Source organism: Electrophorus electricus, chromosome 5 (genome assembly GCF_013358815.1).
Source record: "Electrophorus electricus isolate fEleEle1 chromosome 5, fEleEle1.pri, whole genome shotgun sequence".
NCBI lineage: Eukaryota > Metazoa > Chordata > Actinopteri > Gymnotiformes > Gymnotidae > Electrophorus > Electrophorus electricus.
This window is the reverse complement of record NC_049539.1, coordinates 10,741,305-10,753,637: the sequence shown is the minus strand read 5'-3', so window position 1 is coordinate 10,753,637 and position 12,333 is coordinate 10,741,305. Positions and strand designations below refer to the sequence as shown.

The window sequence follows — 12,333 nt, the reverse complement described above, 5'->3', positions numbered from 1 at the left end:
ACTGTTTACTGTTGTTGAGAATATGGAAATATTTAAAAGAATGTTATATGTATGATATATATTACTTTTTTTTCTCTCATCACAACTGGTATTATCTATTTAGTTTCAAAGATTCATATTAATTTTCTGTTCCAAACCCATAACCAGTAACACAGAATAACTGGAGATTCTGTTTGCAAGCAGATAAACACTAAAATAGACAGCGGTTTCAAGACGAGTGTCACATAATTTTACTACGGAGCACTTCCTTCATTAAAGTTTTTAGATAAACTATTAAGATACATTCATGGTTGATTCAAAAGCTGAATAAATATAAGGTAATATGGAATGTTGTGGTTAGCTATAATGTGGTATGGAATTAGGCCAAGACACAGTCATGCCCCAGGTCTCATGACACTGATTCTGGGTGTTGGGCAAAGCCCCAACCCTGCACTTGCCTTTCACCAACTGAGTCGCATGAACTTACACTTACACATGAAACACATACGTGAACTAACCACTTAAATATGACCAGCCTACCGGGCAACCATCAGCGCCTCCCTCAAACCGGCCAGCACACATCATGTCAGTAGTTACTCTGAAGTTCCACCACGTCTTCATGTTGCATCTTAACCTTGGTATGGCCTCCACCCACGTCTCCTGCAGGACTCCTGATTCATCATAGCCACTGATGTGGCAGATTCCGTAAACACTGGCACTTGTGAATTCGTCTGGGGTGCAGATCTCATAAATGAAATTATTGAACTCTAGAGGGGGATCCAGTTCCAGAAGAGCAATGTCACGTTGCAGAGAGATGGGATTGAAATATCTGTGTCGGATTATTTTGGCAATGCCTACTTCCTGTGTTTCTGGCCCATCAACTTGCAAATTCACTGTTCCAGCTTTGATTCTGAGGTTAGATTTCACTCTGTGGGAAAAGGTGCAAAAAACCCAACAAAGATCCAAGAAACTTATTATGAACCATGAAAGCTTTTTGCCTATGAGTAAAACTGAGTACTAAATATATCTGAATAGATTTCAGCAAACCTTAGGAAAAAAAAACAGAACAGAAATATTGTAGGCTGTACTGAAAACAAATGTGGGTCCTTCTCAGTATTAGTTAATATTAACTGTGTGCAAGCCCTATAACCCAAGCTTGGCCCCTAACAATTACATACAACTGTGGATTTAATCTAATTGTAAATACCGATAAACTGGCAATATCTCAAGGATGAAGAACTGCGACTTTACTATTAAAGAACTGTTCCAAACTTGTTTACTTACGCATGTTCTGCATGATAGACACACGAAGCAGCTGTAACCACCCAATTTGTAGCAATGATAGTTCCCTCACAGTGGTGCTTCAATGGGGCTGTAGCGTTGGAGCGGTAAAGGATGGCCACGTGCCAAGGCCAAACCCCAACATCTACGCTCGAGCCCCCGACGAGCCGCTTGTGTAGCTTTGGCCTCTCTGGCTTTGCGCCACATTTCACTGTGAAGTAACAGTGTTTGGATCGTCAAGTTATTCAAATTTGTATTGTAGATTTTAAAAAGTGACAAATCAAGATTGAATCAGTTAACTCAGCTATCTGTTGAAATTTGTAGTTGTTTTTTTTGTTGTTGTTTAGATAGCTAATTAGCAGAGAACGCTTAGCTAGGTTCACTAGCTAGCAAGAAAGGCACTGCTAGTGGTAGCTATAGCTGCAATAATGTGTTTTAAGGTTACATTTTATCCAAGTTATTCAGATTACTTACACAATGGCCTCACGGGTATCTCTTTTGTACCTAAATACACGAATAACGCTATTGACGCAAAAAACAGCAAAAAAAGGACTTTGGCACAGGTACTCATTACTGTAGTCAGTTGGGAAACCAAACACTTGGGTTAAGTGTTCATCTCTGCCTGTAAGGAAGATGTTGCACGAGAGGCAACTAAACAAGAATCCTCTCAGCCGTTAGAACAACCACCTTCGTCTCTAATAATCAGGTTATTCAAAACAATTCTGTAAAAGGTAGACGAGCCTTTTAGTGGAAAGGCAACTTATTAAACTGGTAAAACTACTAAAACAGACGTGGAAATCAAGAAAATACAATAGAAAAAAAGATGCGAATAAGTGCGCAAATATATTAAATAAAAGGCCTTATTATTAATTTGTTATGCTATTCATTCATATTCGTATTTTTTATTTTTCCAGATTAGATTTCCAAATTAATTTGACGCGTTTCTTGATGTCAGCCTGTTTGATCCATTCAATCTCGAACAAAAATATATTCTACAAGATTACCCCAATTGTTTGCATTAAACATTTTTTTAGCTTTCTTTTTAAACTTCTAGATTTATTTCCACATTTATTTATATTTTGTCAATTTGCATATGTATTTGAACATTTACTTTTATTGTAATATAGTTCTATTTCTCCACATGTATCTTACAGACAGACAACTAGACAACTTATTTATTGTATTTTTAAGTGAATGTTATTTAATGCAGTAGACAAACTGGTGTATGAATATGTGAAACTAGTTTTGGGAAACAGTGAAAAAAGTGCATCAACTGATGCTTAATTTATCAGTAATCTAGAAGGCCAGTAGGGCATAAAATCAGTCACTGAGCTGATATGGTGGGTTGAAAAAAATACTTTCTGAAACCATATTAACAGAATGGAAGAACAATACAAAATAATGATTATCAATTTAATAACAATAATAACAGCTTTACTTTTACATTCTCCGATAAGGCAGATCCTAGACATACCAAGGAAATCCTGCACAACAGAATGTTGTTTATGTACATTTCTCCCTCATGCACAGGTTGGCACTCCTTTCCCCAGTTTAAGGCAAACGATCATCCCTATGGAATTTACAAAGCTACAACCAACCAGAGAGAGAATGAGTAAGCGATAAGGGCAAGTGTGCAGTGATGGGGAGCAGGTGCATTGCAGGGAGGGAGGGATGCAATAGAAATGTTACATGGGTCAGTGGCAAGCAGATTCATCCATCCTCAGTAACCTCAGTCAGCAAGGAAAGGATGGAGCTCTGACATCCCCATAAACCAGCAGCATATCACCATCATTAAGACTCTTGGTCCCAGTGTGTGTGTTGTGGTCTCAGACCATGGTCTAGAACAAGTTCGGTCTAACTAAACTTTCTGTCTCTCCAATAGATCATGATATTGACGGAGCTCAGATAAAATATTTCACTGATAGAAACTCATGGCAAGGCAGCAGTCTCATGGCGGGAAGACCATATGATAAATTGACACACATTAAATAACACTTTGGCCATCAAAGATGTAGCCTGCCTCTGATTGAGAAATGTTCAATAACCTTGTAAATGTGTGGACAGAGGCAGAGAAATCACCCTTAACATATTTGACAGACAACAGTGAGGGGCATGAATCAGTAGACAGGCATGCCAGCTACTGGCACGACAGCTAAAACATGCATCCATCAAACACAGAGTTTAATGTGGAAGTGCCAGAAAGGTGGGGGCCAGAATGCGTCACTGATCGAGAATTCGGGGGGGTTTTTTGTACGTGATTCTGGAATTCTCATCAAGATTCTAGAATTGAATAAGAGCTACATTATTATTAGAAGGGACTACACGGCCTTAGGAGTGGAACAGGAGTAGGGGAGCTCACCAAAACCTAAAGGGCTTTAGGGCTCTAGTCTTGCCAGTGTAGCTTTGCGCCAAGGAATAGCGCTCTCCTCTGTCCAGTCAGAGATGAGCTGGTGCTCTGAGATGATACTGCCGTGTGGAGAGCAGCGTGCGTGCGTGTGTGTGGTTAACACCACTTGTCTCTATAACGCACCCCACTGTGGCCCCGCCTGGCTCCGCTCCTCCTCCTCCTCCTCCTCCTCCTTTTACTCTCTCTCACTGTGTGCGACGATGACTATGATGGAGAGGCATCAGTACAGGCTCCAGCCATGGCGTAGGCGAGAGTAGGATAGGGCAGAGGATGAGGACGAGGATGAAGAGGAGTCACCAGGACCCAGCTGCTTTCCACACACGCACACTCAGTCCATTTTCTCCTTCTGGACCAGCTTAGGTGCATCAACAAAGTCCCGCCCATTGAAGAGGATGACCCCAGCCGTGACCACGCTCGCCATGCCCCAGAACAGCACATACGCCAACGTCTCCGTCCATGTGTCACCTGGGGAGTGAAATCACCATAGCTATACTAGTGAAGCAAGTTAAAATGAACATTTTCATTGTGTTAATTTTGCTGCTTAGAAATCTGCCTCAAAGACAACAGCACTCAACAGCCAAAAGGAGTTCTTACCAGCCATCAGAAGGCAGATGATGCACATGGAGAATGCCACTACCATGATGATCGGCAGCTGAAACAACAGAGCCAATTTTTAGAGTTTCACAAACATGGCCAGTCTTTCCGTCCCTCTCTCACCCTCACCCTCACCCTCACCGTAAGGAACTTCCAGTCTTTGGGATCATGAAGAGCAGTGCTGATGTCCAGCTCATCCACTGCATAGTTCCCTAAGAACAGGTCAATGGAGTCCTGGGAAGGAAGATATGAAAGACAGACAGATAGAAAGGATAAAAAGAGAGAAAGGGATAAAAGAAAGAAAATAGGAAGAAAGGAATAGGACATGAAATGGATAAACCCTCTCAGACTAAGAGTCCGGACCGCAGATTGCATTTTGTATCCTACTAAACACTTTATGAAGGGGGTGGTACTCCCACAGCATGTTGGCCTGTCAGCACCTGTCTGAAGCCATCAGAGAAGTTGTTCTTGTAGTATCTGATCATGGAGTTCCAGCCATCCATCAGCAGACCCCACCGTGTCCTCTTTCCTGTCCTACACACACACACACACACACACACACACACACAAACAAACAAAACCCATTTCATGTACTGGTCAGTCAACCACCATCCATCCATCCATCCATCCATCCATCCACACACTATGCATCTCCCTCTTCACAGATACACACTCAGGACTGTTTAGGATTCTCTGGACACTGTTGGTGGTGCTAATTTGTTTGTTGTAGTTGTGTTCATGGTGTTCCCACGAAAAGCTTCAGTGGACGGTTGACGGAGCCTACAGCCTGCTGTGTGTGTGCGCCCGCGCGCATCTGTCAATGGGCACTCACCGTGTGAAGTCTGTCTTTAGCGCTCCTGTGCCTGCGTACTGCTTGGCACAGGCGTTAGCATTGTCAGCCCATGCTGAAGAGGGAGGGAATGAGAGAGAGAAAAGGTGAGACAGACAGTGAAACTGAGTCAGCATGCAAAGAAGATTTTCAATGAAGGTCAGAGCTCTCACTATTCTTGTATATCTTTTCAAAATCAGCCTGATCTTCAATCCTCTGGACAACATGAAGGACCCCCATCTTCTGCAGGTAAATCAAACAGTGGGAAGAAAATTTCAGAAAAGCACAGCCTTGAAGCTATAAACGTATACCCACACAAACACCCACGGCCTGACGGAGATCAGTTGCTGAATGCATAAATGCAGGGGGTGTAGTGCCAAGTGTACATATGGTAAACTGGTAATTAGGGGCCTCACCCCTAGCTGAGATTGCAGTGATCGCCTGGCCAGCAGACTCTGGATGACATTGGTACGGTCCAGACAATCCATGCAGTTGCTGCGAAACGTCCCCTCCTGCTGGACTTGGACTGCTCCATCTGCGTCCACCAGGAAGTAGCTGTTCAAAGAGACAACCTCATGACAGGAACACTCTTAGCCAATTGATAACCTATCGCACACACTGCAGTGCACACTCAAAATGTTACACACACTCAGTCTGTGTACATACAGTCAATAGAACTGCAGCCAAAACCCATCGAAATACCGAAACCCTCAAGGTTTGGCTCAAGATCAAGACAGAGTCTCGAGCGTCCAGGTTTACAGCATTTAGCTGATGCGTTTATCCAAAGCGACTTACAGTTATGACTGAGTACAACTTGAGCAACTGAGGGTTAAGGGCCTAATAGTGGCAACTTGGCAGCGGTGGGGCTTGAACCAGCAACCTTCCTATTACAAGTCAAGTACCACTTGATTGGTTAACCACTGAGCTACCACTGCCCCTTTGATCTGGACTATCACCACAAGTACGTGATAACATGCTGCCTTGGTCTTCAGCCTGGACATCTCCTGACAGGCTCGTGTCCCAAAGTGTCGCGTGACGGGCGTACCCAAACTCGTTCTGTAAATCAGCCACCATTTCCACAAGGATCTGCAGACGATGCCACCTCATCCGGCTACACTCCTTATGGAAGTCGAACGCCACGTACCTGCAGGAGAAAAGTATGGTCAGCCGCTCCAGTACACAGGCCTGCAACATTAGCTGTAGCGCTCGACGGCTCACTCACTTGATCATGCCATTGCCAAGGCTTTCCACCATCTTGGCGAAAGCGAGTTCTAGAGGTTTCTCTGAGCCTTTCTGATTAACCTAGATACAACAAATAGATAAGTGGCAACACACAGCAAGCAGTGAAAGAAAGTAGCTCCTGAGTTACGGTCTTTGTAGTTACAAGGATGAGGTCAAGGATTTCTTACAAGCTGTCCTATGTTTATCCACGATGAAAGTAACTTGTGCTACTTGTCTGACACAGGCAATAATTAAGACTGATGATGGACTGCACAGAGCTGTGGGTCTGTCACATGCTGCATTTTCTGATCCTGTACTACAGACAAAAATGTCATTACTGTTTCTCTGAGAATTGTATAGGGAACATGAAACTACACACCAAGTTTAAAATGACTTGTCTGCCATAGGTTATGATCTGGGAGTCAAAATGTCTCTGGAACCCATCCAGCTGTAACAGAGTGGGGGGAAAAGAAAAACACAAGCTATTTACAATATAGACCTATTTTTTAATGTGAATTTATAGAAAGTAAGAACATTCTAGACTCACTGTAGAAAGTACAGTCTTATCATTAGTATTTTGTTAATCTAAAAAATAGGCAGAACTCACATGATTGCCAGACTTGCTTATCTGTGGTTTGGGTTTGTATCTGAGGTTTGGTCGCTGGGACCAGAAGAAAGGAATGGAGCCTCGTGTCTGGAGGAGTCAAGCAGAGACACGAGGCAAGTCCATGTGAGAAAAAGCTCAGGAGAGACACTAGGAGAGCTTGCAAGCTGTGCGCTGTTAAAATCAAACTCCACAAAAAAACAAACAAACAAAGCCAACGCTGCTGAGAGTGGATGCATTCCACTGGGAAGGAAATTCCATTGTGGTGCTCGACTCTTGTGTGCCCTTGCGGGCTGTGGAAAAGAGCCTGAATGAAACTGAAATTTACTGCAATATGTTAATATATTCCAAATCGAATATACCGTAATGTAATGCGAATCTTGGGTCTATTTACGTTCACATAAAGAGGTGAGTGGGGAGTGTATTGTAAACAGTCACCATTTCTCGCAATTCTTCCTTCATTGCCTATGTTCTCTGTGGCCTGAAAGAGCAGCATAACACTGTGAGATGGAAGTGGTTTGTCCTGAATGAGGGCTCCATTTATACTAAACTAGGTCTAGCCTCTCCGTAACCTTCCGTTAAGTTCTGCCTAGAACCTGCATCAGTACTTTACAGAATGTGCTTGTCCTTTATGCTACTCTGCTGTTTATCACACTCTGGAGGACAACACAAGGTTTCCTTTATGTTTCTGTTGCAGAATCACTGAGAAAACCTGAGCACCAATAAGCAGCGTTACTGACAATACAGCCCATGCATAGGCATATGAGTCATGTTTTATGAGACTCACCTGTACAAAAGAGGCCTTTGCACCATTATACTGAACAATCTGCTCCGTCTCCACAAAGTTGGCGGCATGACCCTCAGAGTCAATTCCTGAAGGGAGCGACAGATTATTATTAGAAGCTCAGATGGATGGTACTTGTAAGACTTCAGCTCCAAACCACAGGGACCAGGTAAGGACACCGATCACCTGGCTCATGTATGACAGAAGTGAAATAATACAAAAATGTGAGTAGGACACTCTGTTGTGCTATATTATCAACAATTTAAAAAAAAAAACAAAACAAAAAAACAAAACATGTTAAACCATGACATTGGGAGTAGAGTTGTCAGAGTCAACACCTCGGACGTAGTATCGCACCCCGGCGCGGAAGCAGCTCCGTCTGGAAATGAGATTCCAGTCAAAGTATTTGCCATTGATGCAGCAGGTCCTCATTGCAATGACTGGGAGGGGCGGCAGTTAAGGAGGTTTGAAAGAGAAAAGCCACACCCTCAAATCAGCACTGACCACAGGCTGGGCTACCTGGGAGCGAGCCCACTTCAAAAAAACGAAACAAAACAAGTGCTACTACTGCTCAAATTGTTTTAGACTATTGAATCAGGCATGTCAGGTGTAGTTCAAATGTGCATCAGATGGGATCCGTCCAGACAGCAGACACTGCTCTGATTCCTCCAGTCCTGTAGTGATGAAATAAAAAATGAAGTCTACAGTCTCCACACAGTCCGTTAAGGATACAGCCATGGACGACAGGACAGGCAAACCTGTGTAGCTGCAAGAGAAAGCCCAGTGTTAATAATTAAACATGCCAAGGAATTACTGACTGTACTTCAGGGAAAGGGAGGAGATACTGGAACAGCATGTAGCTTTAGTGAAGGTGATATTTGTCTGAGAAAAAATGATTCTTCATCATCATCATCAACATGCATTTTATTTATACAGCACTAGACTCAAGGTCGCTTAATTCAGTTCATACAGTTCAGTATTGGCTTACAGCAAATCTCCTCAGCTGACTACAAAAACCTTTTCACTTACCTCTGGCTGTGCAATGAACTCTCTCAGGAGATGACCGTTCCACACAAACCGCTGGTCTGCCTACACGTGACAAAATTCAAGTAGGCTTTAACAGGCGGGCCTCCTTGACGAGTTGAAAGTCTCAAGAGACATACAGCCATCCTTCATGCCACTAGAAGGACCACCCCACCCCTTCCCAGACTCTGCAAAATCAATCCCTACCCTCACTCACCCTCTCCAGCAGACTCATCTCCTGGAACTCAGGACTGGTATTAGCCAGACGCTGTAGGGTGTGTGTGAGATCGTAGTCTGTGGCGAAGTAAAAACCGTCTGTGTTCAGGACGTTATTGATCATAGCGAGAAAGGCTTTGTTGTCCTGCATCTGAAGAGTGAAGTCCAAAACATGTTGTATTATTAGACCCTCTATGATTTAATCACATTTCATTGTAAAACCCTTTTCACAAAAATGTTCATCTTTTTTTTGGTTTAGTCTGCCAGCATGAACACGTATAAAAATAAATGGCTCTGAAACAGAAAACAGGGTATCGCAAACGATGCACAGCACTAGCCATCTGTTTTATATCACATCTGATTCAAACACAGTGTGGTCAGTCAACAGGCTGTAAACTAACAACAAAAAAAAAAACCACTGCTAAACTCAAACATAACACCACCACTGTGACACAGTGACAGAAAATCAGCAAGAAAACCACAGTAAGGAACTAGTTCTTGACTTTGCTTAAAAAAAATAACCCACAAAGCTTCATCTGTCAGCTTACACATGGTGGGAGGTGTGGAGGGTTTAGCTCAGTTCAGCGGAAAGCGAGACCACAAAACCCAACAACGCCTGCCATTTGTATAGCACAGCACCTGAGGGCGAGCAGCCAAACCTGGTTGTCGGTGAGGTGCAGCACGGTCTTCTTATAGGAGATCACGTCAAACTCCACAGCCTTCCAAACCGCATGACCCAGAAGATCGCCGACTTTCTTCTTCTTTGTGATCACAACGAGGTACATGCCTGAAACAAAGGGCGCAAGGCAAGTAGAGATGCTGCTGAGAAAAACACTGTAGCCCTTCTAAAAACTCCAGCTCAAAAACAAAAGTTCATCCTAATCAGCCACATGTGCAAGTGCAATCTAGTGGGGGACAGTTAGCATCATCGACATACCATTGTGCTCATTTCTTCCCATCAGCTTTCGTTTGTTGGTAACTGTGTTAGGGCCTTTAACCGATGAGCCCATGGAATAGTGTCACTGGTTTACAAATGCAATGCTGCGAAGCACTAACCTGCTACCAGCCGCAACGTTCCCATGATGCCACATATCGGCCGGGTCACAGCTGACGGAGGGATGTCCTTCCTCCCTGCAAACATCCATTCAAAGCAAAACCAAATGTAGGTGTAATGCAATGGACTGCAGAACTCTGTTCTAATGCAAAGAGAACAACGACATCTGAAACACTCCAGAACACTACCAACCTGACTATCACATGTGCAATGACATGTACTAAACACATTCAGCAACATTACTCAATAGCCCACATCAATATGGCAACCAAGTTAGCTGTGAGAGACAGTAATGCAGCCTACTATATTACAGTGTCCCTACAAAGGATTCAAAGGGTCCAGCAAGGCCACAGCACTGCACATATTCCCTGCTGATTCAACTCATCCAACAGTTATCAAGCCAAGAGCTCAATCCAAGAAAATCTAGGAGGGAAAATGACAAAGTTATGCAGTGCTGTGGGTGGCCAGTCTCATTAGTGCATCCACCACAGAGCACTGCTCCTGCTGTACCTATGAGGGTCATTTCTGTGGACACCCTGTCAATGGTGAGGACTTCGTTGGCACCATCATCGCATGCCTCAATGTAAAACTTCTCAGGGGTGGTGTGCCTACAGAGGATGCAAACGACAAACGCCAAGGTGAACCTGTGTGTGACACTCTTTCAGCATTTTCCACACTTTTTACACTAAAACTTATGTCCATTGAGATATTTAGCTTTAGCACAATTCAAGTAAGCTCAAGAACAATGACCACAACTGGTATTCAATGGTTACTAAGTGCCTTGTGAAGAACAATTATAAAACTTTATTTAGTGTATGTTGTGTAGTGTATCGTCATTTACTCTTTGCGCAACAATGCCGGTATGGGCTACTAAAGAACGTGCTACAATATAGAAAAATGTCAGTGATTTATTTAAAAAAAAAATATTATAAACTAATCAACAAAAACAAAAATAAAACTATAATGGGGCCGTAAAATCAACATGGAACTTCCAACAAAATGCCTTTAAAAGTGACTTGACAACTTTTATAACGTGGAATGTAAATAATTACATTAGTTTATTTTAGGCCTACAGGATACCGTCTGGGTGATTAATTACGTTAACGTTATTTGTTTAAGCTGCACAACGCGTGATGGGACACAGGTAGCAGTTTTGGCACTGGACCGTTTGGATTTACATATGAATCGCCTTAGCGTTGCGCAAAACCGGCAAGTGTCAAAGTAACAGCGATCATATAATAGAAGAGCTAAACTACTAATTATTTGTGCCAAAGTACACATTCTTCATAAATATCTTAAATGACATTACCCCTTATTCTATAAATCCCTTGTTCCGACTCCTTTCAAGAGTTATTTTAACTGCTAAAATCGGTCTGCATAGCTAGCATAGGTACTTCTGAAGTGTACAGCACAACAGCGCCATAACGATATTTATTTATCTTCGATAGTCCCGATTACGAGAGAGTTTATACGAAGCACGTTGATTCAGAAACAACCAGCCGGCTAAACGTTATGTCGCTAACCTTCGGTCTGACAAGCAGGAGCTAGCGTAATATAGATAGTTGCTAGCTATAAAAGTAGTCGCTGGCTCTCGCTACCATCCAACAACCCAACTAACGTTACTGTAAACATTACGGTGAGTGGCGGACATCATTCATTTAGCGTTAGCTAGTGATCATTTTCATTTAGCCAGTGATCACGTTCATTTAGCAAGTGATCACGTTCATTTAGCTTACGTTAGTGATCACAGACCAAATGAACACGGTAACGTTTGGTTAATAGCTGAGGGAGAACAACTTGGTTGCTAGCTAGCTAACCTAGTAACACAGCCAGATATGAACCAGAATCACAGGTGTCTCTGCGGTTTAACTTTTGGAATGAACGTGATCTGGTTTTACAGCAAACTGCCAACAACCGTTAAGTTAGCAACAGTAAATTTAAATGGAACAATTAGCCAACAAGATACTTACAAGCTGAGACTGATGTAGATGGTCGCCATTTTTCCGTCAGCTACAGCCCGACCTTCGTGACGTGTCCGTTCATGAAGCAGCGTGAACGCAGCGACGGTATACCCCAAATGACTGCTATTTCCACTCTTCTTCTGTATTGATAAAAGTCTTACCAAAGTCGGCTAATCTGAAACTATACGATCTTTCAAATTACATGACTGTTTTGTTTCTTTGGCTTTCCACCACACCACCTTAACCAGCATTCATGGAGAATAAAATTGCCCCACTTCCAGATGCACTAGAAATATGATCCTTGATTAACTAAATCACTCTAGGTGGCACAAAACACCGACTTACAAGTAGTTATATCACATTTCGTTGAACAATTAAAC

General features: G+C 42.8%; 1 protein-coding gene across 1 annotated transcript; it reads right to left on the bottom strand.

Annotated features, from left to right (window-relative positions):
- Window positions 1-2,659: 2,659 nt before the first annotated feature.
- On the bottom strand, window positions 2,660-12,038 carry sacm1lb (SAC1 like phosphatidylinositide phosphatase b). The gene is made up of 20 exons (XM_027005358.2): window positions 11,963-12,038; window positions 10,503-10,600; window positions 9,995-10,069; window positions 9,598-9,725; window positions 8,940-9,089; window positions 8,729-8,788; window positions 8,432-8,465; window positions 8,038-8,139; window positions 7,703-7,788; window positions 6,919-7,005; window positions 6,691-6,759; window positions 6,313-6,392; window positions 6,136-6,234; window positions 5,507-5,645; window positions 5,264-5,333; window positions 5,094-5,166; window positions 4,702-4,795; window positions 4,403-4,495; window positions 4,262-4,319; window positions 2,660-4,132 (listed from the first exon to the last, which is right to left on the bottom strand). Exons 1-20 carry the CDS (start codon window positions 11,989-11,991, stop codon window positions 3,996-3,998), a joined length of 1,761 nt encoding a protein of 586 aa, XP_026861159.2. The 5' UTR covers window positions 11,992-12,038; the 3' UTR covers window positions 2,660-3,995.
- Window positions 12,039-12,333: the final 295 nt, after the last annotated feature.

Excerpts from the sequence above, each read along its gene's own strand:
- sacm1lb (XM_027005358.2), bottom strand. The coding sequence starts at position 11,991 with ATGGCGACCATCTACATCAGTCTCAGCTT. Across the intron at positions 8,789-8,939 it reads AGATGAGTCTGCTGGAGAGG|GCAGACCAGCGGTTTGTGTG; the intron begins GTGAGTGAGGGT and ends TGTCACGTGTAG. Across the intron at positions 6,760-6,918 it reads TAAGCAAGTCTGGCAATCAT|CTGGATGGGTTCCAGAGACA; the intron begins GTGAGTTCTGCC and ends ACTCTGTTACAG.